The sequence below is a fragment of the Scyliorhinus torazame genome, chromosome 8 (genome assembly GCF_047496885.1).
Source record: "Scyliorhinus torazame isolate Kashiwa2021f chromosome 8, sScyTor2.1, whole genome shotgun sequence".
Lineage (NCBI taxonomy): Eukaryota > Metazoa > Chordata > Chondrichthyes > Carcharhiniformes > Scyliorhinidae > Scyliorhinus > Scyliorhinus torazame.
Window position 1 is genome coordinate 225,960,972 of NC_092714.1, and position 26,466 is coordinate 225,987,437.

General features: G+C 49.0%; 1 protein-coding gene across 2 annotated transcripts in view; it reads left to right on the plus strand.

The window, feature by feature from the left end:
- LOC140428416 (somatomedin-B and thrombospondin type-1 domain-containing protein) overlaps nt 1–25,944 on the plus strand; it is a 48,641-nt gene extending 22,697 nt beyond the window's left edge. The window contains exons 4-5 of one of the 2 annotated variants that reach the window (XM_072514839.1): nt 1,428–1,604; nt 18,673–25,944. In XM_072514839.1, the coding sequence (XP_072370940.1) occupies nt 1,428–1,604; nt 18,673–18,793 (298 nt within the window). In that variant the 3' untranslated portion in view covers nt 18,794–25,944. The remainder of the gene's footprint in view (nt 1–1,427; nt 1,605–18,672) is intronic. The other variant, XM_072514841.1, reaches the window with a different exon arrangement.
- The last annotated feature ends 522 nt before the right edge of the window (nt 25,945–26,466 follow it).

The following is a 26,466-nucleotide window of genomic DNA, read 5'->3' on the forward strand; positions in this document are numbered from 1 at the left end:
TGTACTTCAGGATGCTCTGATTAACTTTAATACTCACAGCTGAAGTAAATTTGCAATACTGGGTTAAGTGGAAGCTGAACGGGAGTCAGACTGAGGAGACTACCATTGCCTTTCTGAGCTACATGTAAATCTAACTGACCTCTTAAGAAATCACCTTCATTATCCAGTGATCTCTGTATATTTAAGATATATTTTTTTGAAAGCATCACATTTTCCCATTGATAAATTATAATAATTTTGTGCAAGAATCTCTTTTTCGACTGGGATCAATATACAAAAGTTTTGCAGCTAGCCTGTATGTGCTGCAACTAACTGTGTGCACAAAATGGTATTGCGGGAAAAAGAAAGCCGGCCTTTTAATGTTTGATTCATCTGACCTGGTCGGTCTAAATTTCTGCATTTTCCAAATTGGATCATGTTCCCACAATGAGTATGATGAGTACTTGAGCTGTGATCTGGGGGAATGGTGGAATTGTGGTACTGTCACTGGGCTAGTAATCCAAAGGCCCAGAGTCATGCTCTAGGGTCCTGGGTTCGAATCCCACCACAGCAGATGGTGAAATGTGAATTCGATAAAAATCTGGAATTAATAATCTGACGATGACCATGAAACCATTGCCGATTGTTGTAAAAACCCATCTGGTTCACTAATGTCCTTCAGGGAAGGAAATCTGCCGTCCTTTACCCGGTCTGGCCTACATATAACTCCAAACCCACACAGCGATGTGGTTGGCTCTTAACTGCCCCCCTCTGAAATGGCCTAGCAAGCCACTCAGTTCAAGGACAATTAGGGATGGGCAACAAATGCTGGCCCAGCCAGCGACACCCTCATCGCAAGAACAAATTTAAAAAAAAACCTGTGACCAATAAACTAGCTCCTGAAGCAAGGAATCTTCTATTCATGGAGAGCGCCATTCCATTTATCATCGCACATTCGGCATTGAGGAGGGAGATTATTGTATTAACCACATCTTCTACCTCTGCAAACTTACAAGTGATGTTAACCACAACTCCATCTTAGCAGCTAGCCAGCACCTCAAAACTAAAAACTAGCCAAGAAGAATGCAATGGAGATTAGCTTGTATTGTTGATCGTTGTAACAGCTATTTCAGAGGATGATTAATATTTCATAGAATTCTAGAAGTAGGCCAAGTCTTCAGTTGGAACTGTGTATTCCACCTAATTCAATTTAGTTCCCCTTTCCCTGTAACTCTTTTATAATCATCCTTTTCAAGTACTGAATTCATTATTTAATTGTTACAGTCTGTACCTTATTAGCAACGAGGTAAAGCATTCCATGTACTCGTGCGGAAATATTTCTTCTAACGTCCAGTTTTATTTGAGTTTAAAAATAAATACACTGATCTTTATATTTAATGTGCTTTCCCAAATATTATTTTTCCCTTTTTCTCTTCCATACTTCGTAGGTATTGTGTAGAGTTTAAAGTGCAGTCATTGACTCCGAATTGCATGGTGGAGAACCGTCCTCACACTCGGTGGATGCAATATCTTCGAGAAGGATTCACTGTCTGTGTAGAATGCCAGCCTCCTGCCCTGAACTCGAAGTTCCAGCGATGTTACGGTGATGGCATAGAAGCTGAAAGGCAAGAAATTATGCTTTTCCCCCAAAAAAACTTTTTAAACAAAGTTTGTTTCTTGCATGGTGTTTCTGTTTTTGTAATAAGGCTAAACTGTAAATACATTCCAGTCTGTCATTATTTATTCTTAGCCTAAAACATCAGGGAGCTAAACACAAATTAAGATTTTGAGCATGGAGGTAACCTTGAATACGTGCGATAGTGTAAAATGAATGATACAGATTCAGTTGTCTGGCCTAAAGGATGGCCAAATCCTGTCCTTTGACGTCCACTAGTGTTGTAGGGTAAGGGTTTAATATGGGCTCTAGCCATGATAGACTATCATTTACATTATGGCAAACTCCTTCTTGCTGTTACTGTTCCTCTTTGTTGTAGGGTGTTGGATTCCATTTGTTGGTATTTAATTAAGTCTTCATAGTTTTAAGCAGGCCTACCTGCCTGGCTCTGTCCCATTTTGAAAACATTTACCTGCCTTTGAGGGTGCTTCAACTTGGAGCCCACATCTTTGTTCCGCAGCCTCCGTGGTGACGCACACCTATTGGTGGCTGGGACTGCCGAGCTACCATTCTGGTTGGATTGGCAACTCTGAGGTAGACCTCTGTGCTTAATTGGATAATGGCCCAGCAGTAACCTCTTAATTGGTCGCCTTTGATAAAACCCTCTCTGTGGGCCCACCACCCACCCATGTGGGCTTGGGACTTGCTTTGGGTCCCAGTGGCAGAACAACGTAACTTTTGGAAAAATCTTGGCTGTGATCTGTTGCATTAGATTACAGTCTGTGGGAGGGGTCAGGGCGGCAAAGGTGAAAGTTTTACCTTTCCACCAGTTGCCATTCCAGATTGCTGGTATATTCCCGTGTCCAGTGGTGACTACATTTCACAAGTATTTCATTGACTACTTTTGTGACATCTAGTAATTGTGAAAGGTGTGATGCAAAAGGTGTGATATAATTTCATGTCTTTTTTTAAACCACTCTTTGAACATGGCAAGTGTAGGTGTTCATTGCAAATTCAATAGTTATTCCAGGTTTGTGTGTTTGAACATATACTAAATTAAGTTCCTGCATTTCACCAATATTACCAGGTAAATTACTAGCATGTTTTTTTAAGAACCCCACTGATGCTTATTTTATCACAATTTCATTTGGCCCATCGAGTATACGCCGACCCTCTGAAAGAGCACCCTACATAGACCCACTCCCCTGTCCTATCCCTGTAATCCCATAACCCCACCTAACCTTTGGACACTAAGGGACAATTTAGCATGGCCAATCTACCTAACCTGTGCATCTTTGGACTGTGGGAAGAAGCATCTGGAAGAAACCCACGCAGACACAGGGAGAAAGTGCAAACTCCACATAGTCACCCAAGGTTGGAATTGAACCCAGGTCCCTGGCGCTGTGAGGCAGCAGTGCTAACCACATTTCATTCTTTAATCTTGATTTCCCTCAATTTTTTTGATAGAATGTTAAATTGGATTTTTAACATTTTATATCAAAGGCTACAGAGTAAGACAAAACCAACAGCTGTATCAACACAAATTATAACAACAACGGTAGTTTTGAATATCATACATAGAGAACATATCTTACGGGGTGCGTTTATTGAGTCCAAAAGCCGGTTGAGAAAGATACAAAAGAAACAATTTACAGAAAGAGTGGCAGCTGATTGTCAGCTGGACCATACAAGTGCCTGAGGTATGCCCTCTGGATCAGGTGGACCACTAGCTAGCTGCGCTCCTCTGGGAGGGAGCTTTTATCGTGTTATGGGCGGGGTGTAGTATTCCTGTTTGGGTGCCCTCTTTCTGGTGGTCAGCCAATACCACTGTGCGGCCTTGCTCCCCACCTTGGTTGCCTCCTGGCACTGGGCTGTGTGTGTATGTGTGTGGGGGTTGGGGGGAGGAGAAAGCGAGTGCTGGGGGGGGGGGAGAGTGCCGGGAGGGAGTGCCGGGGGGGGGGGGGGGGGGGGGGGGGTGGCCACTGGGTGCATTCACCATTGTGGTTGTTTATGCCCATTTCTCTTTGTCCCTTCTGGTTCCTTCCGTCTACTTGCCCTGCGTTTCCTGTGGTGTCTCCGCCCCCCCCCCCCCCCCCCCCCCCCCCCCCCCCACCCTCCTGTCCTCCCACTCCCTTCCTGCTCTCCCATCTCCCTTTCACCATCCTTGTCATGTTCTGCTCTGGTGTCTCCACCCCCCCCCCCCCCCCCCCCGCCCTCCTGTCTAACCCCCTCCGCCTCTTGCTCTACCCTCCTTCCTGCTCTCCCCCCCCTTCCTTTTCCTCTCCTTGATTCGCGCTCTGCTCTGGTGTCTTCCTGCCCCCCTCCCGTTCCCTACTTTATTGGTTGCTGGTTTACAAACAGGTCTTGGAACAAGTTAGTGAATAGCTTCCATGTTGTGAGGAAGCCTTCCTCCAATCCTCTAATGGCGTCTTGTTACTCTAGCTTGCGAAATTTGAAATTCCACCAGGTAGGGCAGCCAGCCTGCAGCCTTGGGTGATGCCGCCAATCACCAGCTGAGTAGGCATCTCTGGCGGGCTATCAGGGTGGCAAAGTCCCGGGTGTCTACCCCTTTCCCCATGAAGAGCTCTGGCTGCTCTTCATTTTGGAGAAGTCGAATTTGAATGCTGAATACAGGGTTAAAAGCAAGATTCTTGGAAGTGTGCAGGAACAGAGGGTTCTTGGGGTCCATGTACATAGATCCCTCAAAGTTGCCACCCAGATTGATAGGGTTGTTAAGAAGGTGTATGGTGTGTTGGTTTTCATTAACAGGGGGATTGAGTTTAAGAGCAGCGAGGTTTTGCTGCAGCTTTATAAAACCCTAGTTAGACCACACTTGTGTCCAATTCTGGGTGCCTCATTTTAGGAAGGGTGTGGATGCTTTGGAGAGGATACAGAGGAGATTTACCAGGATGCTGCCTGGACTGGAGGGCATGTCTTATGAAGAAAGGTTGAAGGAGCTAGGGCTTTTCTCACTGGAGCGAAGAAGACAGAGAGAGGACTTGATAGAGGTGTACAAGGTGATGAGAGACATGGATAGAGTGGATAGCCAGAGACTTTTCCCCAGGGTGGAAATGGCTGTCATGAGGGGACATAATTTTAAGGTGATTGAAGGAAGGTATAGGGCAGATGTCAGAGGTAGGTTCTTTACACAGAGAGTGGTGGGTGTGTGGAATGCGCTGCCAGCAGAGGTGGTGGAGTCAGAGTCATTAGGGACATTTAAGCGACTCTTAGACAGGCACATAGACAGCAGTAAATTGAAGGGGTGTAGGTTAGGTTGATCTTAGATTAGGATGAATGGTCGGCACAACATCGTGGACTGAAGGGCTTGTACTGTGCTGTACTGTTCTATGTTCTATACCCCAAAGACCACTACGAGTGAGCAAGGTTTCACCCTTACCCCCACCACCCTGGATATGGCCTTGAAGAAGGACATCCAGTACCCGGTAAGTACCCGGGGCGAGATCAGAACATGAGGTGTGGTTGGCTGGGCCTCCTGGCATTATTCACACTTGTCCTCCACCTCTGGGAAGAACCCGTTCATTCTTGTTGGGTGCACCCTATGCACCACCTTTAGTTGCGTTAGGCTCAGCCCAGCGTATGTGGAGGTGAAGTTTGCCCTGCGCAGCGCTTCGCTCCAGAGTCCTCCTCTGACCTCCCTGTCTAGCTCTTCCTCCCATTTCTCCCTTGTCTCATCCAGGGGTACGCCGACCTCCTCCAGTCATTGTCACTACATCTCCACACAGTTCCCGTTTCCTAGTTTACCTGCAGTCAGTAGTCTGTCTAATAATGAGTGCCCTGATATCTGTGGGAATATCGTCGTCTTGTTGGGGAGGAAGATTTTGATTTGATTGTATCTTTCTTTGTTCCCTTTCGGAGCTGGAACTTGTCTGTGAGTGCCCCTTGGGCCGCTACCCTGCCTTCCATGTACATGCCTCCTACTGTCAGAGTCCCTTTGTCCTGTATCCACCTTTTGAAGGAGGAGTCCATTGTCGTGGGGGTGAACTTGTGATTTTTGAAAATGGAGGCCATAGTGGACATCTTGGTCAGACCAAAGTGGTGTTGCAGTTGGTTCCATGTTCTCAGCGTGGCTACAACCACTGGGCCTTTTGAGTATCTGGCTGGGGGGGTAGGTGTGCAGTCATGGCCAGTGCTCAGAGGGATGTTCCCGTGCAGGAACCCTCCTCCATTCTACACAAAAGCCATGCTTAGCTTGTCAACTGTGGTGAAAAAGGTCTTGGCGATAAAGATCGGGAGGGATCTGAACAGGAAAAGGAACCTGGGCAGTACGTTCATCTTTAAAAAAATATATTTTTATTCTACTTTTTCACATTTTCTGGGCAGTACGTTCATCTTGATTGTCTGCACTCTCCCCGCCAGGGAGAGCGGGAGTGTGCCCCACCTCTGCAGGCCCATTTTTGTTTCCTCCACCAGACTCGTCATGTTCCATTTGTGGATCCGTGTCGGGCTGTGGGCTACTTGGGTCCCTAGGTATCGGAATTTCGTCTGGGCCAGCTTGAACGGCAGCCTCCCCAGCTTTGCTGCCTTCCCCTGCAGGGTCACAAGGAAGATTTTGCTCTTGCTCAGGGGGTTCGAGATGTAGAGGAGCAGGTCATCCATATAGAGTGAGCCTCTCTGCTCGTTGTCTTCTGTTTGAATGCCTCTCCACCCCTTTGCTGCTCTAAGAGCGACCGCCAGTGGCTCAATTGCCAGGGCAAATAGTAGCAGGGATAAAGGGCAGCCATGCCTTGTGCCCTTGTGCAGCTGGAAGTACCCAGAGTGGTGGTGTTTGCCCGTACGCTCACAATGGGAGCACTGTACAGCAGTTTCACCCATGACGTGAACCCTGGCCTAAACCCTAACCGCTCCAGTACCCCATTCGACCCTGTCGAAGGCCTTTTCTGCGTCCAGAAGGATGATTACCTCCGATGTTCTCTCCCCGGATGGGGTCATGATCACGTTCAGCTGGTGCCTGATATTCGCTGTTAATTGTCTACCCTTGACAAAGCCCGTCTGACCTTCTGCGACTACCTCTGCCACGCAGCTCTCCAATCATCTCACCGGGGCCTTTATCAGGATCTTTTTTTTTTAAATTTAGGAGTACCCAATTCATTTTTTCCAATTAAGGGGCAATTTAGCGTGTTCAATCCACCTACTTTGCACATCTTTGGGTTGTGGGGGCGAAACCCACGCAAATACGGGGCGAATGTGCAAACTCCACACGGACAGTGACCCAGAGCCGGGATCGAACCTGGGACCTCAGCGCCGTGAGACTGCAGTGCTACCACTGCGCCACCGTGCTGCCCTCTTCATCAGGATCTTGGCGTCAGTGTTTAGAAGTGAGATGAGTCTGTATGACCCGCTCGTTTGAGTCTTTGTCCTTTTAAGGGATCAATGATTCGAGATTTGAGCCAACGTTGGTGACAGGGTTCCCCTTGATGGCGAGTCAATGAACATCTCCCACAGGTGCGGAGCCAGTGCTGGCGCAAACCTTTTGTAGAAGTCTGCCGGGAATCCGTCTGGCCTCGGTGCCTTCCCCGCCTGCATGGAGTTAATATTCTCCAGTGATGTGACTTCCCCGCTTGTAATGGTGCTTCCAGGCCCCTTCTCTTTTCCTCCCCCATGGCCGGCATGTCCAATCCATTGAGGGACCGCTTAATCTGATCGGACGCGTACTGCTCTCGGTAGAAAGTCGCGAAGGTTTCATTAATCTCGTCCAGCGCTGCGACTAGTTTGGCCTTCCTGGCTTTTACCTGCGCTATCTCCTTTGTGGCTGTCTGCTTTCTCAGCTGGTGAGCCAACAGGCTGCTGGTCTTGTCTCCATGCTCATAGAATGTCCCCCGTGTCTGGCGGAGCTGGTTCACTGCTTTTCCGGTGGAGAGCAGGTCAAACTCCATTTGTAGCTTTCTCCCCTCCACCAGTAGTTCCACAGTCCGGGCCGTGGGGTATCCCCGATCCACGTCCAGTATGGAGCCGACCAACAATTGCCTAGCTGCCCTCTCCTTCCTATCTTTGAGCGTCCTGTATGCAATAATCTTCCCCCTTATCACCGCCTTCAGTGCCTCCCAGAATGTGGAGGGCGAGACCTTCCCATTCTGGTTGCAGGTTACATATCCATCGATGGTTGTGCAATCCTCTCACAAAATGCCTTATCAGTGAGGAGGGCAGTGTCCAAACTCCATGTTGGGTGTTGGGCCTGGCTCATCTTCAACCTCACGGCCACGTGGTGTGGGGTGTGGTCGGGATTACTATTGTGGACTATTCCATTTCTACCACTCCTCGAAGTATCTGGGAGAAGGAGAATTCCTTCTCCTTTGGGTGTATGAATTCCCATGGGTCCATCTGCTCCATGAAGGTGTTCAGCTCTCTCACCATGCCTGACTGTTTCCCTGATTTGGGGTCCATCCGTGGATCCTGTACGCAGTTGAAGTCAGCCCCATAATGAGTCAGCGGCAGTCTATGTTGGGGATATCTGCCATGATTTTCTCTATCAAGTCAGCGTCGTCCCGGTTGGGGGCGTATATGTTTACCAGCATCAGCTTCCCCGTCCAGGACACTGCTCACCATGAAATATTGTCCCCCCGGGTTCGTAACCTTCTTTGCTGTGGTGAATGCTGTCCTCTTAATGAGCACAGTACGAAGTCTTACAACACCAGGTTAAAGTCCAACAGGTTTGTTTCGATGTCACTAGCTTTCGGAGCGCTGCTCCTTCCTCAGGTGAATGAAGAGGTATGTTCCAGAAACACATATATAGACAAATTCAAAGATGCCAAACAATGCTTGGAATGCGACTATTAGCAGGTGATTAAATCTTTACAGATCCAGAGATGGGGTAACCCCAGGTTAAAGAGGTGTGAATTACATCAAGCCAGGACAGTTGGTAGGATTTCGCAGGCCAGATGGTGGGGGATGAATGTAATGTGACATGAATCCCAGGTCCCGGTTGAGGCCGCACTCATGTGTGCGGAACTTGGCTATAAGTTTCTGCTCGGCGATTCTGCGTTGTTGCGCGTCCTGAAGGCCGCCTTGGAGAACGCTTACCCGGAGATCAGAGGCTGAATGCCCTTGACTGCTGAAGTGTTCTCCGACTGGAAGGGAACATTCCTGCCTGGTGATTGTTGCGCGATGTCCGTTCATTCGTTGTCAGACGCTGCGACAACGAATGAACGGACATCGCGCAACAATCACCAGGCAGGAATGTTCCCTTCCAGTCGGAGAACACTTCAGCAGTCAAGGGCATTCAGCCTCTGATCTCCGGGTAAGCGTTCTCCAAGGCGGCCTTCAGGACGCGCGACAACGCAGAATCGCCGAGCAGAAACTTATAGCCAAGTTCCGCACACATGAGTGTGGCCTCAACCGGGACCTGGGATTCATGTCACATTACATTCATCCCCCACCATCTGGCCTGCGAAATCCTACCAACTGTCCTGGCTTGATGTAATTCACACCTCTTTAACCTGGGGTTACCCCATCTCTGGATCTGTAAAGATTTAATCACCTGCTAATGGTCGCATTCCAAGCATTGTTTGGCATCTTTGAATTTGTCTATATATGTGTTTCTGGAACATACCTCTTCATTCACCTGAGGAAGGAGCAGCGCTCCGAAAGCTAGTGACATCGAAACAAACCTGTTGGACTTTAACCTGGTGTTGTAAGACTTTGTACTGTGCTCACCCCAGTCCAACGCCGGCATCTCCACGTCATGGCTCTTAATGAGCAGTATGGCCACCCCTCCTAACCCTCGTCCCATAGCACGCCTGGTATGTCTGTTCTACCCAGCTCTTTGTTAGCCTCAGTCGGTCCTCAGGTGTGTCTCAGGTGAAGATTACGTTGGCCGATTTTTCTCTTTCCCCTGCTCTGGCGTCCATCCCGAGTCCCCTGTCGGGAGCTATGTCAAGGCCTGTGCTAGCATGCACGGTGGTGTGGCTGCTCCATTCCCCATTCTCTGTCCACTGAGTTCCTTCCCCACGTCTCTGTCCTCCACCACTCTGGTACCGTTCTGTCCTCTCCCCCTCCTTCCTGAGACTTACAGTCGTGTGAAAGCTAACTTCATTCCGCACAATTGTTCATTAACGTCCTGTTGCTGCTGTTTCCCCAGCCCGTGCTTGCGTGCTAACCCCTTTGCTTCGCGTGGTGTGAAATAATGTTCCTTATTCTGGTAGGTTACCCACAGTTTGGCTGGGTATGGCATCTCAAACCATACCTTGCTTTTAAACAAGGCTGTTTTGGTTCATTTGGAATTGGCCTGGCGCTTGGCCAGGTCGGCCCCAATGTCCTGATGCACTCAATCTTATGCTCTTCCCATTTGCAAGACAGCACGTGTCTTGCCCAGTTCAGGATTTGTTCCTTATCTTCGAATTGGTGGAGCTTGATGAAGATGGCCTGTGGTGCTTCTTCTATTTTTGGCCTTGGCCGGAGTGACCTGCGGGCTCTGTCCACTTCTGGGGGCTTGGGAAACTTTTGCCTCCAACCAGCTTATCCAGTATTCGTGCCACATACTCCGTGGTGTTACTGCCCTCGGTGCCCTCCGGCAGATCCACAATTCTGGCGGCGTGACCGGTTCTCTTGGTCCTCCACCTTCCCCTTGACCACTCTTTGGGTCACCATCAGGTTTGCCACCTCTGCGTCCAATGAGGCGATCTGGTTGCCTTGGTCGGTAGCCGCCTTCTTGAGCTCCCCCACCGTCACCTCGTGCGTCTCCAGTCGCTGCTCCATCCTGTCCAACGCCTCCTTGAAAGGAGCCAGGGCATCCGCGCCCATCGACTTCACCGTCACCATAAATTTCCTTTCTTTGGCGTTTCTATGTTTAAGGAGCTCCTGGGTTAGGAGTTCCAACTATTAGCATATTGGCAGGTAGGCCGGTATTAGTGTTGGCGACGCGACTCGTTCAGCCATGTCCCGTTCCACCTCGCTCCGCATGACCGCCGCCTCTTTCTCTCCTGGCTCCTGCTGATTTTATCATCTTTTCGGCCCTTTGGCTGATTTGAGGGAATATTTCTGCTTCTGTGATGGTTCCGGAGGAGGCTGGAGGGAGTTTTAGCTGGTTTAGTGGGTGATTCCCGAACTAAAAATGCCTAATTCCAAGTTTCCAAGATGAGAGCCACCTTTCCTCCATCTGCTCAGCACATCCCCGCCACAGGAAGTGATTTATTCCCTCAATTTTTAACAGCTGAAAATAGTAAATCTCTTTTGTTTCCTTCTTTCATGGGAAGTGGGTGTTGCTGACATTTCCAGCATTTGTTGTCCATCCCCAATTGCCCTTGAACTGAATGGTTTGCTCGGCCCTTTTATATTGCTGAGGTTGTAGGTTTAATATGGGCCAGGCCAGGTAAGGACAGCAGATTTTCCCTCAAGGATATTAAAATGATATATTTGTGAAGAGACTGAAAGTGCTTTATTTTAATCCTTTACGGGATGTGGGCATCGCTGGTTAGGCCAGCATCTATTGCCCATCCCTAGTTGACCTTCAGAAGGTGGTGGTGAGTTGCCTTCTTGAGCCACTGCAGTCCCTGAGGTGTAGGTACACCCACTGTGCTGTTAGGGAGGGAGTTCCAGGATTTTGACCCAGTGACAGTGAAGGAACGGCTATATATTTCCAAGTCAGGGTGGTGAGTGACTTGGAGGGAAACCTCCCAGGTGATAGGGTACCCAGGTACCTGCTAGATTGTCGTGGTCGTGAATTTTGAAGGTGCTGTCGAAGGAACTTCGTGCTTTACTGCAGTGCATCTTGTAGATGGTGCACACGGCTGCCACTGTTCGTCGGTGGTGGAGGGTTTGAATGTTTGTGGAAAGGGGAGCAATAATGCGGGCTGCTTTGTCCTGGATGGTGCCGAGCTTCTTGAGTATTGTTGGAGCTGCACTCATCCAGGCAAGTGGACAGTATTCCATTACACTCCTGCCTTGTGCCTTGTAGATGGTTTGGGGGGGGGGGATCAGGGGGGTGTTACTCACTGTAGGATTCCTAGCCTGTTATAACCTGCCTACTGATGATTGGCTGGGGACTAATGACTATCCCACAATCCTATGGGAGTATGAACTTCCCCAATGAGGGGGGCGGAGAAACTCCTACTATAAATAAGCTGGCCAGTCCAGGAACCAGGAGGAAGGAGAAGGTAGCAAGGGAAGTTACTGCTACTGTTATGTATATATTGTTATAGTAAATAAACGTTATTATTTTGTATCCTTAAAACTCTTGCTGGATTCTTCGGGGCCCTTACAAAACTGGCGACGAAGGTAAAAGGAATAGCTGTCTACACTGCTGAAGCCACCTCCCTGGATTTTTGTTGGATACAGGTTGGAAGTTGTTTTCTATTATACCATGCCTCTGTACGGACATTTGGATGTTTTTGATGCTGCGCTGGAAAGCTGGAACCAGTACACACAATGGATGCGTTACTATTTCCGGGCAAACAATATCACTGAAAACGAGCGCCAGGTGGTCATATTGCTCACCGCCTGTGGGCCGCATACGTTTGGGGTGATTAGGAGCCTTACGTACCCAGCTGCGCCGGACACCAAAACGTTTGACGAACTTGTGAATATAATGGGGCAACACTTTAACCCAACCACGTCCACGATAGTCCAGCGTTACCGGTTTAATACCGCTGAGAGGACCCCTGGAGAATCCCTTGCCGATTTTTTTATCCAGGCTACGCGGGATTGCGGAATACTGTGACTATGGTGAGACCTTGTCAGAAATGTTACGCGACCGTTTGGTTTGCGGTATTAACAATGCGGCCACCCAGAGAAAGTTGTTAGCAGAGCCAACATTGACTTTTCAACAGGCAATACAAATAGTCCTGTCCCGAGAGAGCGCAGAGCGAGGAGTACAGGAGCTACAGGGAATGGAAGTGCATGCCTTGGGGCGCAACACTTTCCGCCCAAAAACGCCCCCCCGCACTCCTGCGGTACCTTGGGCGAGGCGACGACCAGACCGACGCCAGTGGCCATCGGACATTCCTCCCCGAAGGGAGCCTTCTCCAGAGCCAATGGATGAGGAGCCATGTCCGTATCAGACTTGTAGGCGCCGACCCCGTCACGGACGGCGGTCCTGGGGACACCAGAGGCGCCGTCGTTCCGACCGAAACTGGGACCAGCCCAGGGGCCGTAACTGGGACTAGCCCAGAGGCCGTACCTTCCATGTGGATGAACCTGTGGCGGCCACTCCTGAGGACGTGGAGACAGAGGACGACTGCCTACAGCTGCATTGTGTGGCAGCTCCCCGTGTGGCCCCCATTAAGGTGACAGTACGGGTCAATGGCCACCCGCTGGAGATGGAGTTGGATACTGGCGCAGCGGTCTCCGTGATCGCCCAGAGGACATTCGACCGCATCAAGCAGGGTATACAGACCCTTACATTAACTGACTCACAGGCCAGGTTGGCCACCTACACGGGGGAACCACTGGATATTGCAGGAACTACAATGACCCCTGTTGTCTATGGACGCCAGGAGGGGCGTTTCCCACTTATCGTAGTGCGTGGCCATGGGCCCAGCCTGTTGGGTCGGGACTGGTTGCGCCATTTGCGGTTGCAATGGCAGCACATCCTCCAAAGAGTTTCTGGAGGGTTGACTGAGGTGCTAGGACGATACCCAGAGGTATTCCAGCCCGGTTTGGGGAAAATAAAAGGGGCCGTAGCCCGTATCCAAGTTGAACCAGGAGCCACTCCGCGCTATTTCCGGGCGCGCCCAGTGCCTTACGCTTTACTCGAGAAGGTAGAAGGGGAGCTCACTCGTCTGGACAGTTTGGGTATTATCAGGCCCGTCCGTTTTGCTGACTGGGCAGCACCAATTGTACCAGTAATGAAGCCAGATGCCACAGCTCGCTTGTGTGGCGACTATAAACTTACAGTGAATACAGTTTCCCGACTCGACCGATACCCAATGCCTCGCATAGAGGATCTCTACGCGAAACTTGCAGGCGGACTCTCATTCACAAAATTAGATATGAGTCACGCCTACCTGCAGTTGGAGCTGGACCCTGCCTCCCGACCATATGTAACAATTAACACACACCGGGGTCTGTATGAATATACACGGTTGCCCTTTGGAGTATCCTCTGCCTGCGCAATTTTTCAACGTGTTATGGAGGGCATTTTGAGAGGTTTACCACGTGTGGCTGTCTACCTAGATGACGTGTTGATTACAGGGACGTCGGAGCAAGAGCATTTGGAAAATCTGGAGGCTGTCCTTAGACGCCTTTCGGAGGCTGGAGTCCGTTTACGTCACACAAAGTGCGTATTTCAGGCAAAAGAAGTAGTCTACCTAGGTTATCGGGTGGACAGCGAGGGTCTGCACCCCGTCGCAGAGAAGGTGCGTGCAATTCAACATGCCCCCACCCCGACTGACACTTCGCATCTTCGTTCTTTTCTCGGTCTCGTAAACTATTACGGGAAGTTCCTCCCCAATCTGGCAACTACGCTAGCCCCCTTGCACCTGCTGCTAAAGAAAAATCACACCTGGATTTGGGGTCAGCCGCAAGAAACCGCTTTCCGGCGGGTAAAGCAACAATTGTCGTCGTCTGGGTTACTAACCCACTATGATCCGGGAAAGCCTTTGCTCGTCACATGTGATGCATCCCCGTATGGTATTGGGGCTGTCCTGTCCCACAAGATGGAGAACGGGGCCGAGCGACCGATAGCTTTCGCCTCCCGCACATTGACTGCAGCGGAGAAAAAGTACGCGCAGATCGAGAAGGAGGGCCTGGCAGTGGTTTTCGCGGTGAAAGGCTTCCACCAGTATGTGTACGGCCGCCATTTCACTATCGTGACTGATCACAAGCCCCTGCTGGGACTCTTCAGAGAGGATAAGCCAATACCGCCCATTGCTTCTGCACGGATCCAGCTCTGGGCTTTGTTGCTTGCTGCATATGAGTATTCTCTGGAGCACAAATCAGGTACGCAGATAGCAAATGCCGACGCACTGAGCCGATTGCCTTTATCGACCGGCCCCATGTCGACCCCCACGACCGGTGAGATGGTTGCAACCCTAAGTTTTATGGACACCTTGCCTGTCACGGCATCACAGATCCGTGAGTGGACCCAGACGGAGCCAGTCTTGTCAAAGGTTCGGCACATAGTCCTGCATGGTGGGCAGCATAGACAGCTCCCAGGCGAGTTGCGGGCATTTTGCGGGCATTTTCCTCCAAGCTGTCAGAGTTCAGCGTGGAAGACGGCATCCTCTTGTGGGGGACGCGTGTGATTGTCCCGGAAAAAGGCCAGGAGCTGATATTATCAGACTTGCACAATGGGCATCCGGGCGTGACCAAGGTGAAAATGTTGGCCCGGAGTTATGTCTGGTGGCCAGGCCTCGACACCGACATTGAGAAGGTGGCCCAAAACTGCTCCATTTGCCAGGAGCATCAGAAGCTTCCGCCGGCTGCGCCCCTACATCACTGGGAATGGCCAGGGCGGCCTTGGGCATGCTTACATGCAGATTTCGCAGGCCCTTTTCAGGGATCCATGTTCCTTCTACTAATTGACGCCCAGTCCAAATGGCTGGAGGTGCATAAGATGCAGGGAACAACGTCCGGCGCAACAATTGAAAAAATGCGTTTATCATTTAGTACGCATGGCCTCCCCGAGGTGCTGGTCACGGATAATGGCACTCCATTCACGAGTGAGGAGTTTGCTAGGTTTACAAAGATGAACGGCATCCGCCATATCCGCACTGCCCCTTACCACCCGGCTTCAAATGGGTTGGCAGAGCGTGCAGTGCAAACATTCAAAAGAGGCCTAAAGAAGCAGTCTTCCGGATCAATGGACACGAGACTGGCTCGGTTTTTGTTTACGTACAGGACCACCCCCCATACAGTGACTGGGGTAGCTCCCGCAGAACTCCTAATGGGCCGGAGACTTCGCACCCGCCTTAGTATGGTCTTCCCGGACATTGGCGCAAAAGTACGCCGCACACAAGAACGGCAGGGACCGGGATTGTCTCGGCATCGTCCGATTCGGCAGTTTGCGCCCGGTGACCCAGTATTCGTGCGGAATTTTGCTGGTGGTGCCCAATGGGTTCCTGGTGTAATCTTTCGCCAAACAGGCCCTATATCGTACCAAGTGCAAGCCCAGGGTCGTCTCCAGCGAATACACGTAGACCACGTCCGGTCCAGAAGATCATCCCCGCAAAAGATTCCCCGCCACCGGAGCTCAGTTCAACAGCGGCAAAGACCAGAAACCAGGGAAGGTAGTCCTCCAAATCTTCCACTGGTGCCTCACTCGAAGCCTGCGCAGGTCGTTACGGGACCGAATGGGGATAGAGACGCTGACATGACGGTGGCAGCAGACTCTGACTCCGAGATGGAGACACAGGATGAATCAGAGGGGGAATCCTCGGGTCCACAGGCCGTGGATGTACAACCGCGCCGTTCATCACGGAAGCGCCGGTCTCCGTTTCGTTATACGCCGCCTGATCCAGCGCCGCGTGCAAATGGCGTCCGGCCTGCGGCCAAACGAGTTTGACGCCTTCCTTCGCCAGGGCCTACGGTGGATTCCTTGGACTTTGGGGGGGAGGGATGTTATAACCTGCCTACTGATGATTGGCTGGGGACTAATGACTATCCCACAATCCTATGGGAGTATGAACTTCCCCAATGAGGGGGGGGCGGAGAAACCCCTACTATAAATAAGCTGGCCAGTCCAGGAACCAGGAGGAACAACAAAGAACAAAGAACAAACAAAGAACAAAGAACAAAGAAATGTACAGCACAGGAACAGGCCCTTCGGCCCTCCAAGCCCGTGCCAACCATGCTGCCCGACTAAACTACAATCTTCTACACTTCCTGGGTCCGTATCCTTCTATTCCCATCCTATTCATATATTTGTCAAGATGCCCCTTAAATGTCCCTATCGTCCCTGCTTCCACTACCTCCTCCGGTAGCGAGTTCCAGGCACCCACTACCCTCTGCGTAAAAAACTTGCCTCGTACATCTACTCTAAACCTTGCCCCTCTCACCTTAAACCTATGCCCCCTAGTAATTGACCCCTCTACCCTGGGGAAAAGCCTCTGACTATCCACTCTGTCTATGCCCCTCATAATTTTGTATACCTCTATCAGGTCTCCCCTCAACCTCCTTCGTTCCAGTGAGAACAAACCGAGTTTATTCAACCGCTCCTCATAGCTAATGCCCTCCATACCAGGCAACATTCTGGTAAATCTCTTCTGCACCCTCTCTAAAGCCTCCACCTCCTTCTGGTAATGTGGCGACCAGAATTGAACACTATACTCCAAGTGTGGCCTAACTAAGGTTCTATACAGCTGCAACATGACTTGCCAATTCTTATACTCAATGCCCCGGCCAATGAAGGCAAGCATGCCGTATGCCTTCTTGACTACCTTCTCCACCTGTGTTGCCCCTTTCAATGACCTGTGGACCTGTACTCCTAGATCTCTTTGACTTTCAATACTCTTGAGGGTTCTACAGGGAAGGAGAAGGTAGCAAGTGAAGTTACTGCTACTGTTATGTATATATTGTTATAGTAAATAAACGTTATTATTTTGTATCCTTAAAACTCGTGCTGGATTCTTCGGGGCCCTTACAAAATAGTCTTTGACCTACTCTGGAGCTACAGTATTAATATGGCTAGTCCAGTTCAGTTTCTGATCAATGGTAACCCCCAGGATGTTGATTGCGGGGGATTCAGCGATGGTAATCCTGTTGAATGTGAAGGGGCGATGGTTAGATTCTCTCTTGTAGGAGCTGGTCTTTGCCTGGCAATTGTGTGGCGTGAATGTTACTTGCCACTTGTCAGCCCTAACCTGAATATTGTCCAGTGAGGATGAGGTCAAGTATGTTTTTCCCTCTTGTTGGTTCCCTCACCACCTGCTGCAGTCCCAGTCTAGCAGCTATGTCCTTTAGGACCCGACCAGCTCGATCGTGGTTGTACTACCGAGCCACTCTTGGTGATTGACATTGAAGTTCCTCCCCCTCAGTGCTTCCTCCAAGTGATGTTCAACATGGAGATGTCCTAATTCATCAGCTGATGGTGGATTACATGGTAATTAGCAAGAGGTTTCCATGCCCATGTTTAACCTGAAGCCATGAGACTTTGGTGTTGAGGACTCCCAGGACATCTCCCTCTTTCCCGTGTATCTCTGTGCTGCCACCTCTGCTGGGTCTCTCTTGCTGGTGAGACAGGACAGACCGATGGTGATAGTGGTGTCTGGGACATTGTCTGTAAAGTATGATTTTGTGATGATGTCAGGCTGTTGCTTGTGAGATAGCTCTCCCAGATGTAAGGAGGACTTTGGAGGGTCGACAGGGTTTGCCGTTGTGGTTTCCAGTGCCTCGGTCAATTCTGGGTTATTTGCCTGGTTTCATTGTGGGCAGCACGGTAGCATTGTGGATAGCACAATTGCTTCACAGCTCCAGGGTCCCAGGTTCGATTCCGGCTTGAGTTACTGTCTGTGCGGAGTCTGCACATCCTCCCCGTGTGCGTGGATTTCCTCCGGGTGCTCCGGTTTCCTCCCACAGTCCAAAGATGTGCAGGTTAGGTGGATTGGCCATGATAAATTCCCCTTAGTGTCCAAAATTGCCATTAGTGTTGGTTTGGGTTATGGGGGTAGGGTTGAGGTGTTGACCTTGGGTAGGGTGTTCTTTCCAAGAGCCGGTGCAGACTCGATGGGCCGAATAGCCTCCTTCTGCACTGTAAATTCTATGATCTATGATTCCTTTTTTGTGTTTTTGACGCGGTTGAATACAACTGAGTGGCCACTTAAGTGTCAACCACATGTAAGAATGGCAGTTTCCTTCCCTAATGGGCATTCGTGAACCAGATGTGTTTTTCCGACAATCAACAACGATTTCCTGGACATAGTTAGACTTTTAATTCCAGATGTTTTATTGAGTTTAAATTCCACCATCTGCCATAGTGGGATTCGAACCCACGTCCCCAGATCATTACCCTGTGTCTCTGCATTACTGGTTCAGCAACAATACCACAGAGCCACTGCCTTCCCGTAGAGAATGAGACTGATAACTCTGGAGAAGATAGCTCATTTGGGATAAATTATCAAAATGAATTCTGCAGTTCAGAGAAATGGTTATTCATGTGGAATTGTTAAAGTATGTATGTGTCCCTCCAGCAGAAATCAGATCCTACAGTGGCACGCAATTGGGAATCCGCGCTGCAGAGGAACATGGAAGTGGATTCGACAGATGGAATCATGTTCTTGTCCTTCAGTCCACAGTTTTTTGTTCATTTGAAGCCAACTTGTCCCATCCAAGGATCACACTCATTCATTAATACCTGCGAAACACTTGTAATACGGACACCAGTCTTCTGGAATCTAATTCAGATCATGACAAAATAGACATGTTGTCAAAGCTTTTTGTCTTGCACTCATCAGGACAAATTCACAAGACTATCAATTGTAAGGGGAACAACAATTTACACTGCATGAGAAGAGAGTGCTGATTGATTGGCAAGTGGTCTGTCTCTACCAATCAGGGACCACTTGCCAACCAAGCGGTGCTCTCGTCTCACGCAGTAAATTTTGTTGTTCCCTCCATAATTGGTTATCTTGCAAATCTGTCCTGACAAGTGCACAACAGAAAGCTTCGACGACATGTTTTATACCCAGCAATATTCAAGTTCTGTACTGCCAAACGGCTAATTGAAACTGTGTTAAGATTAAATAGGAGATAAATTCTGAAGTTTGTGGAATATTGTGTGCACATAAACACATTGCAGGAAGGGTAAGATGAAGTGTCTGAAATATGGCTTTCTGTAAACCGGTTTATTTTCCAGCATTTTCAATAAATCATATCCCATCACCATGTGGGAGAATAAAATAGTCATTAACCTGAAAAATAATAAATCAAATGAGAGAGGCAGCTTTTAAGCTGAATTTCTCTAAGACCATTTAAGACATTTAAAAGTACAAATATTAAGCCAAATGTTATGGAATTAGTTCAGCGATTGGTTACAGGAGTTGCCTTGTTTGTCAGAAAGCTTTGGTTACTGATGAGTGAGTGTTTTGACTTCCTTTTAAAAAAAATATTTTTATTCAAACAAGATTTCAATAATACAAAAATAACCCCAACACAACCCAGCCCAACCAATTTTATACCAAGACGACCCCCCCCCCCCCCCCCCCCCCCGCAATACCCCCAGGTCCCCTCTTCCCACAAAGAAAGCCCTAATCGACTGACCAACACCCGCCAACGGTAATCAGCTCCCTAAAAAAGCCAATGAACGGCTGCCACCTTGAGTAAAACCCATCCACCGACTCCCTCATCACATGATTGATCTTCCCACGGTACAGAAATTCCATCAGGTCCCCTAACCAGGCCGAAGCCTTTGGCAGCACTGGAGACCTCCATTCAAGTAAGACTCGCCTCCGGGCTATTAGCGAGGCGAAGGCTAAAACATCTGCCCTCATCCCCTCCTGCAGCACCGGTGAGTCCCACACTCCAAAAGTGACCACCAATGGGTAAGGCTCCAGCTTAACAGCCAGTATCCCTAATATTGTTTCAAAAAAGGAGACCCAAAAATGAACAAGCTTGGGGCAGGATCAGAACATGCACCGCTCACACCTGTCCTCTACCCCTGTGAAGAACTCAGTCATGCGTGCCCGTGTCAGGTGCACCATCTTAAACTGTATCAGATTTAACCTTGCGCGCAAGGATGTGAAGTTAACCCGATGAAGTGCCTCACTCCAAATTCGCCACTTAAAGACCAAACCCAGCTCGTCCTCCCATTTTCTCTTTACTTCTTCCAGTCATGCCTGCTCCATTGCCAACTACTGTCCACATATGTTTGAGATCCTTCCCTCCCTAGCTCATCCAAGGATAGAAACCTATCCATAAGCGAGGTGAAATGAAGGCAGCTCCTTACATACAAAATCATCCACCTGAAAGTATCTGAACACATTCCCTCTCAGGAACTAGAACTTCTCCAAAAGCTCATCTAGATCGGCAAACCTACCCTCCAGAAACATATCCCTAAACCTCACCAACCCCTCCCTCTCCCATGTCCTAAATATTGAATCTAAACCAGACGGCACAAACCGGTTCCTGCAAATCTCTGACATAGTTTAAAATGCTGCCTAAATTGATTCCAAATCCTCAAAGCGGCTCTTACCACTGGGATTGACGAAAGTTTTACCGGAGAGAACGGGGGTGGAGCAGTAGCCAGGGCCCTCAGACTTGATTCCGTGCACAAAGCCTCTTCCATCCGCCCCACATAGAGTCGATACTTAAACCAAACCCGCACCGTCTCAATGTTTGCCACCCTGTAATAACATAGCAGCTCAGGAAGTGCCCCGATTGTCTATCCCTTTTCAGAAATGCCCTGCGAGCCTGAGGGATCTTACTTGTCGAAACAAAAGCAGACATTAACTTAATGGCCCTACCAAAGAAAGCCTTAGAAAGAAAGACTGTGAGACAGTGGAACAGAAACAAAAATCTTGGGTGAATATTAATCTTCACCAACTGTACTCTTCACACTAAGATCAGAAGAAGGGGGGCAGCACGGTGGCACAGTGGGTTAGCCCTGCTGCCTCACGGCGGCGAGGTCCCAGGTTCGATCCCAGCTCTGGGTCACTGTCCATGTGGAGTTTGTACATTCTCCCTGTGTTTACGTGGGTTTCGCCCCCAGAACCCTAAAGATGTCCAGGGTTGATGGCCATGCTAAATTGCTCCTTAATTGAAATAAATGAATTAGGTACTCTAAATTTATTTTTAAAAAAGGTCAGAAGAAGGGCATCCCACCTCTTCAAATCAGCCTTCACCCCATCCACCAGACTGGCCAAGTTAAGTTTATGAAGCGAGGCCCAATAATGGCCACTTGAATTCCCAGATACCAAATACTAGCCCTGGCTGGTACGATTGCCTCCTCAGATCCACCAGAACAAAATCACTCTTGCCCAGGTTTATCTTATAGCCTGAAAAGGAGCTAAACTCCCTGAGCACCTCCATTAGCTCCCCCACATTGGACAGTGGGTCCGTGATGTATATCAGCCAATCACCCACATCTCAGGACACCCTAAGTTCTCTCCTCCACGCTCTATCCCCCTCCAATTGGTAGATGACATCAGTGCAATGGCTAGCTGCTCAATCACTGAGGCAAACAACAACGGGCATAATGGGCAACCCTTCCTTGTAGCACTGTTCAGTTGAAAGTACCCTGAGCTCTGGGCATTAGTACGGACACTTGTAGTGGGGGCCTTTTACAAAAACCTAATCCACGATATAAATTCTGGCACAAAGCCAAACCGCCTCCAAATCTCAAAGGTAACCCCACTCAACCCTGCTCAATGCTTTTTCTGCATCCAATAAAATAATGACTTCTGGCTCGATCACTGAGGAGGGAGACAACGTCACATTCAACAATCTCCTAAAGTTGGCCCAACAACTGCTGGCCCTTAACAAATCCTGTCGGTTCCTCCGAAATCACCCCCGCAGGCAGGGCTCCAAATGAATTGCCACCAGCTTAGCCGACAACATACCATCAGCACTTAGCAGAAAAATAGGTTGGAATGACCCACACTCTGTGGGATCCTTGTTCTTTTTCAGAATCCAGGAAATCGATGCCTGCGCCAACGTGTCCGACAACACCCCCGGACAGAGAATCATTGAACATATTCCGCAGGAGTGGAACCAACAGACGAGCAATTTTTGTATAAAATTCAATAGTGAATTCAGCCGGACACGGTGCTTTGCCCGTCTGCATCAAATAAATACAATTCATGATCTCCTCCTGTTCAATCACCACCTGCAGCTCCTGACTATTCTCCTGTTCCACCTCCGGGAAGGTCAACCTATCCAAAAATTGTAACATTATTGAATCCTCCTCCGGAGGCTCAAGACTTATATAGTCCATGGTAAAAGGCTTCTAACTCATTGACCTTCTCCAACCCATCACCCGAGTCCCTAACCTGAACTATCTCCCGAGAGGCAGCCTGCCACCTCAGCTGGTGAACTAACAAATGGCTGGCCTTCTCCCCAAACTCATAAAATGTTCCACTTGAGTGAAGCAGCTGGCAACAAATTGAATTCCATCTGCAATTTATTTTTCTCTGCCAAATCTCTGGTGTTGGAGCAATAATGTATTTGTGGTCCACTTCAGGGATGGAATCCATCGGTGGTACGGTGGCACAGTGGTTAGCACTTCTGCCTCACGGCGCCAGGATCCAGGTTCATAGAATTTAGAATTTACAGTGCAGAAGGAGGCCATTCGGCCCATCGAGTCTGCACCGGCTCTTGGAAAGACCACCCTACCCAAGCCCACACCCCCACCCTATCCCCATAACCTAGTAACTCCACCCAACTCTAAGGGCAATTTTGGACACTAAGGGCAATTTATCATGGCCAATCCACCTAACCTGCACATCTTTGGGCTGTGGGAGGAAACCAGAACACCCGGAGGAAACCCACGCACACACGGGGAGAACGTGCAGACTCCGCACAGACAGTGACCCAGCGGGGAATCAAACCTGAGACCCTGGCGCTGTGAAGCAATTGTGCTAACCACTATGCTACCGGGCCCGGTTCAATCCCGGCCCCGGGTCACTGTCCGTGTGGAGTTTGCACATTCTTCCTGTGTCTGCATGGACCGCCACAAACCCAAAAGATGTGCAGTGTAGTTAGGTTGCCGCTTAATTGGACAAAAAAAGAATTGGGTACTCTAAATTTATTTTAAAAAGGATGGAATCCACCAGCCTCTGCCTCTCCACTTTCCAGATTTCTCCCTATACGCCGCCCCTAATAACCACCTTTAATGCTTCTCAGAGCGTGGAAGACGAAACCGCCTCATTCTTGTTAAACTCCACATACTCCCCAACAGCAGAAGATATCCGGCATGAAAATCTCATATCAGTGAGCAACACCGTCTCAACTTCCACGGGGGTCACTAGGGACCGCCCGCCTCCCATAACAGGTTCACATAATGTGGGACATGATCCGATATAATGATCACCAAGTACCTCCCCCCCGCCCCCCCCAACCCCAGGGAGCAGAGACCTACCCACCTCAAAAAAATCAATCCATGAGTAAACCCGATAGAGATGGGAAATGAAAGAAAACCCCTCATCGCTCGGATACCTAATTTTCCACTGGTTTTCCCCCTCATCTGATCCATGAACACCAACAACTCCTTTGCCACCCCCGATGTAGTGAAGAACTTGGGACTCGACCTATCCAGCTTAGGATCTAAAACACAGTTGAAATCTCACTAGCAACATTGCCACTCGGGTGACCCGCACCCAGGGTAAACGTCAAAGTCTTTCAAACATTGAATCAACAATCAGCCCCCCTACCCATACCCAACTTTAATACCAAACATTATGGAAGAAAAGAAAAAAAGAGAACCGCACCCAGATCCCCTCCCCCAAACAGCTCCAATAATACAATAAACAATCCCCAATTTTGCCCAGATACAACCCTCACCAACGAGCCCCAAAATAACAACGCACCCTCCCCCACTTTACAACAAGCCCACACAAAAATACAGATACAGAAAAACTTAACAATGAACAAACAGCAAAGGCCATAGTCCCCCCCCACCCCCAATCCGTGTCCATTAACAGAGTAATTTGCTTCCTCTAGCGCATCAAAATAATAGACTCTGTCCTTGTAGGTGACCCGAAGACAAGCCGGGTACACTGTCCCAAATCGTACGTTGCTTTTATAGAGCTCAGTCTTGGCCTTATTAAATGCCATACACCACCTTGCCACCTCAGCCCCAATGTCCTGGTGCATTCAGATGGCATGACCCTCCCACCTACCATCTTGATGGTCCTTCGCCCATCTCAGGACCTGCTCCTTGCCCAGGTGCCTATGGAACCCGATTATGGTTGCTTGTGGTGGCTCCCCTGATCTGGGCTTCTGCCTCAACGTTCGATGGGCCCGGTCCAACTCAGGAGTTGTCAGAAAAATCCCCTCCCCACCAACTTTGCAAGCATCTTAGAGATGGCACGGTGGCACAGTGGTTAGCACTGCTGCCTCACAATGCCAGGGACCCGGGTTCACTTCCGGCCTCGGGTGACTGTCTGTGTAGAGTTTGCACTTTCTCCCCGGGTTTGCGTGGGTTTCTTCCGGGTGCTTCGGTTTCCTCCTGCAGCCCAAAGATGCACAGGTTAGGTGGATTGGCCATGCTAAATTGCCCCTTAGTGTCCAAAAAGGTTAGGTGGGGTTACTGGGTTACAGGGATAGGGTGGAGGCGTGGGCTTAACTGGGGCGTTCTTTCCAAGGGTCGGTGCAGACTTGATGGGCCAAATGGCCTCCTTCTGCACTGTAGATTCTATGATTCTATGAATTCTATGACGTTTGTACTTTCCAGACCCACCATCAGCCCAATAATTCGTAAATTCTGCCATCTGGTGCGATTCTTCAGATCATCAAACTGGGCCTTTAACACCCTCCGCTCCTCAGCCTGCAAAACCATCTCTGCCTCCAAAGTGACAATCCAATCATGATGGTCAATGAGCGCCTCCTACACCTTTTGATTGTTGCTCCCTGTACCTCCAGCTGCTGATCCAACCTATCTAAGGATGCCTGAATAGGTTTCACGGCTCCCTGAATCGCCTTCTCCAGATCCTCAGTGACTCCTTGTTGCTGCTTCTTAACTTTGCTTGCTAAGAACTCCACCAACCTTTTGGTCATCTACTGAGTGGCTATTGATGCCATAGAGACCTCCGCCATTTCCTCACCTTTGGAGGCTCAAGGACCTTCTGAATCCGATGAGCATCCCTTGCCCGTCTTTTGCCTTGTGTTGTATCCACCAGATATCACTCGCAAGAGGGGATTTTATTCTCTCATACTGCACTGATTTCTTCCCAAAAATCACCCATTAATCGGACAGAAAGGACTAAAAATCCAAATCCCCAGGCAGGAGCCACTGCACGTGTGACTATTCACCTCATAGCCATTACCGTAAGTCAGTGTTTGACTTTGTTAACACTCTGTACAGTCTGACATTCACTGTTCATAAATATTTAATTGGGAAATCTAGTGGACTGTAACATGTATCTCTCTGAAGGAACATGGAACATTAATTTTCTTGATTATTGGTGAAAATCTAGTTGTGGCTGGAAAGTAAAACAGTTAGTGTCGGCAATAGGTAATTAGATAAATGACCATTCTAGCACAGCTTTCTGCCACTTTGAAACAATTTACCTTTCTCATGACTAATTTCTCATGGCCAATGATGTGGCCAATCTGTGACTTATTTTGGGGAAATTTAAATTGCAGTGTGAAATATTGAGAGGAATGTTAACAAATGGGGTATTTAAGGGGACCATAGCATGCATAATGTCAATTATATATTCCAATTATTGGTTTTGCCTGTGAGATTGAGAATCTGTAGGTGAAACCAGGTTGACTGCCATTTGAAAAATAAACTGGTTAACACTTTTCTTAAGGATGGACAAGTGTGTTCTTACTTTTCAACTCATGTTCAAATCTATTACCAAGACCATCTACTTATAAGTCTGAATTATTGTCTTGTCTTCATTCCTACCTCACTCACTGTCCATGAATCATAGAATTATAGAATCCCTACAGTACAGAGAGAGGCCATTCGGCCCATCAAGTCTGCACCGACCCTGTGAAGGATCACTCTACCTAAGCCCAATATCCCGCCCTTTCCCCGTAACCCCACCTGACCGTTTGGAAACTTAGTGTGGCCAATCCACCTAGCCTGCACATAGAATCATAGAATCCCTACAGTGCAGAAGGAGGCCATTCGACACATCGAGTCTGCACCACACCTTAAAAAGAACACCCTACCTAGGGCGATTCACCACCCTATTCTTGCAAACCCACCCTAAGTGGCAATTTAGCACATCCAATCCACCTAACCTGCACATCTTTGGACTGTGGGAGGAAACCGGAACACCCGGAAGAAACCAACGCAGATACGGGTAGAACGAGCAAAC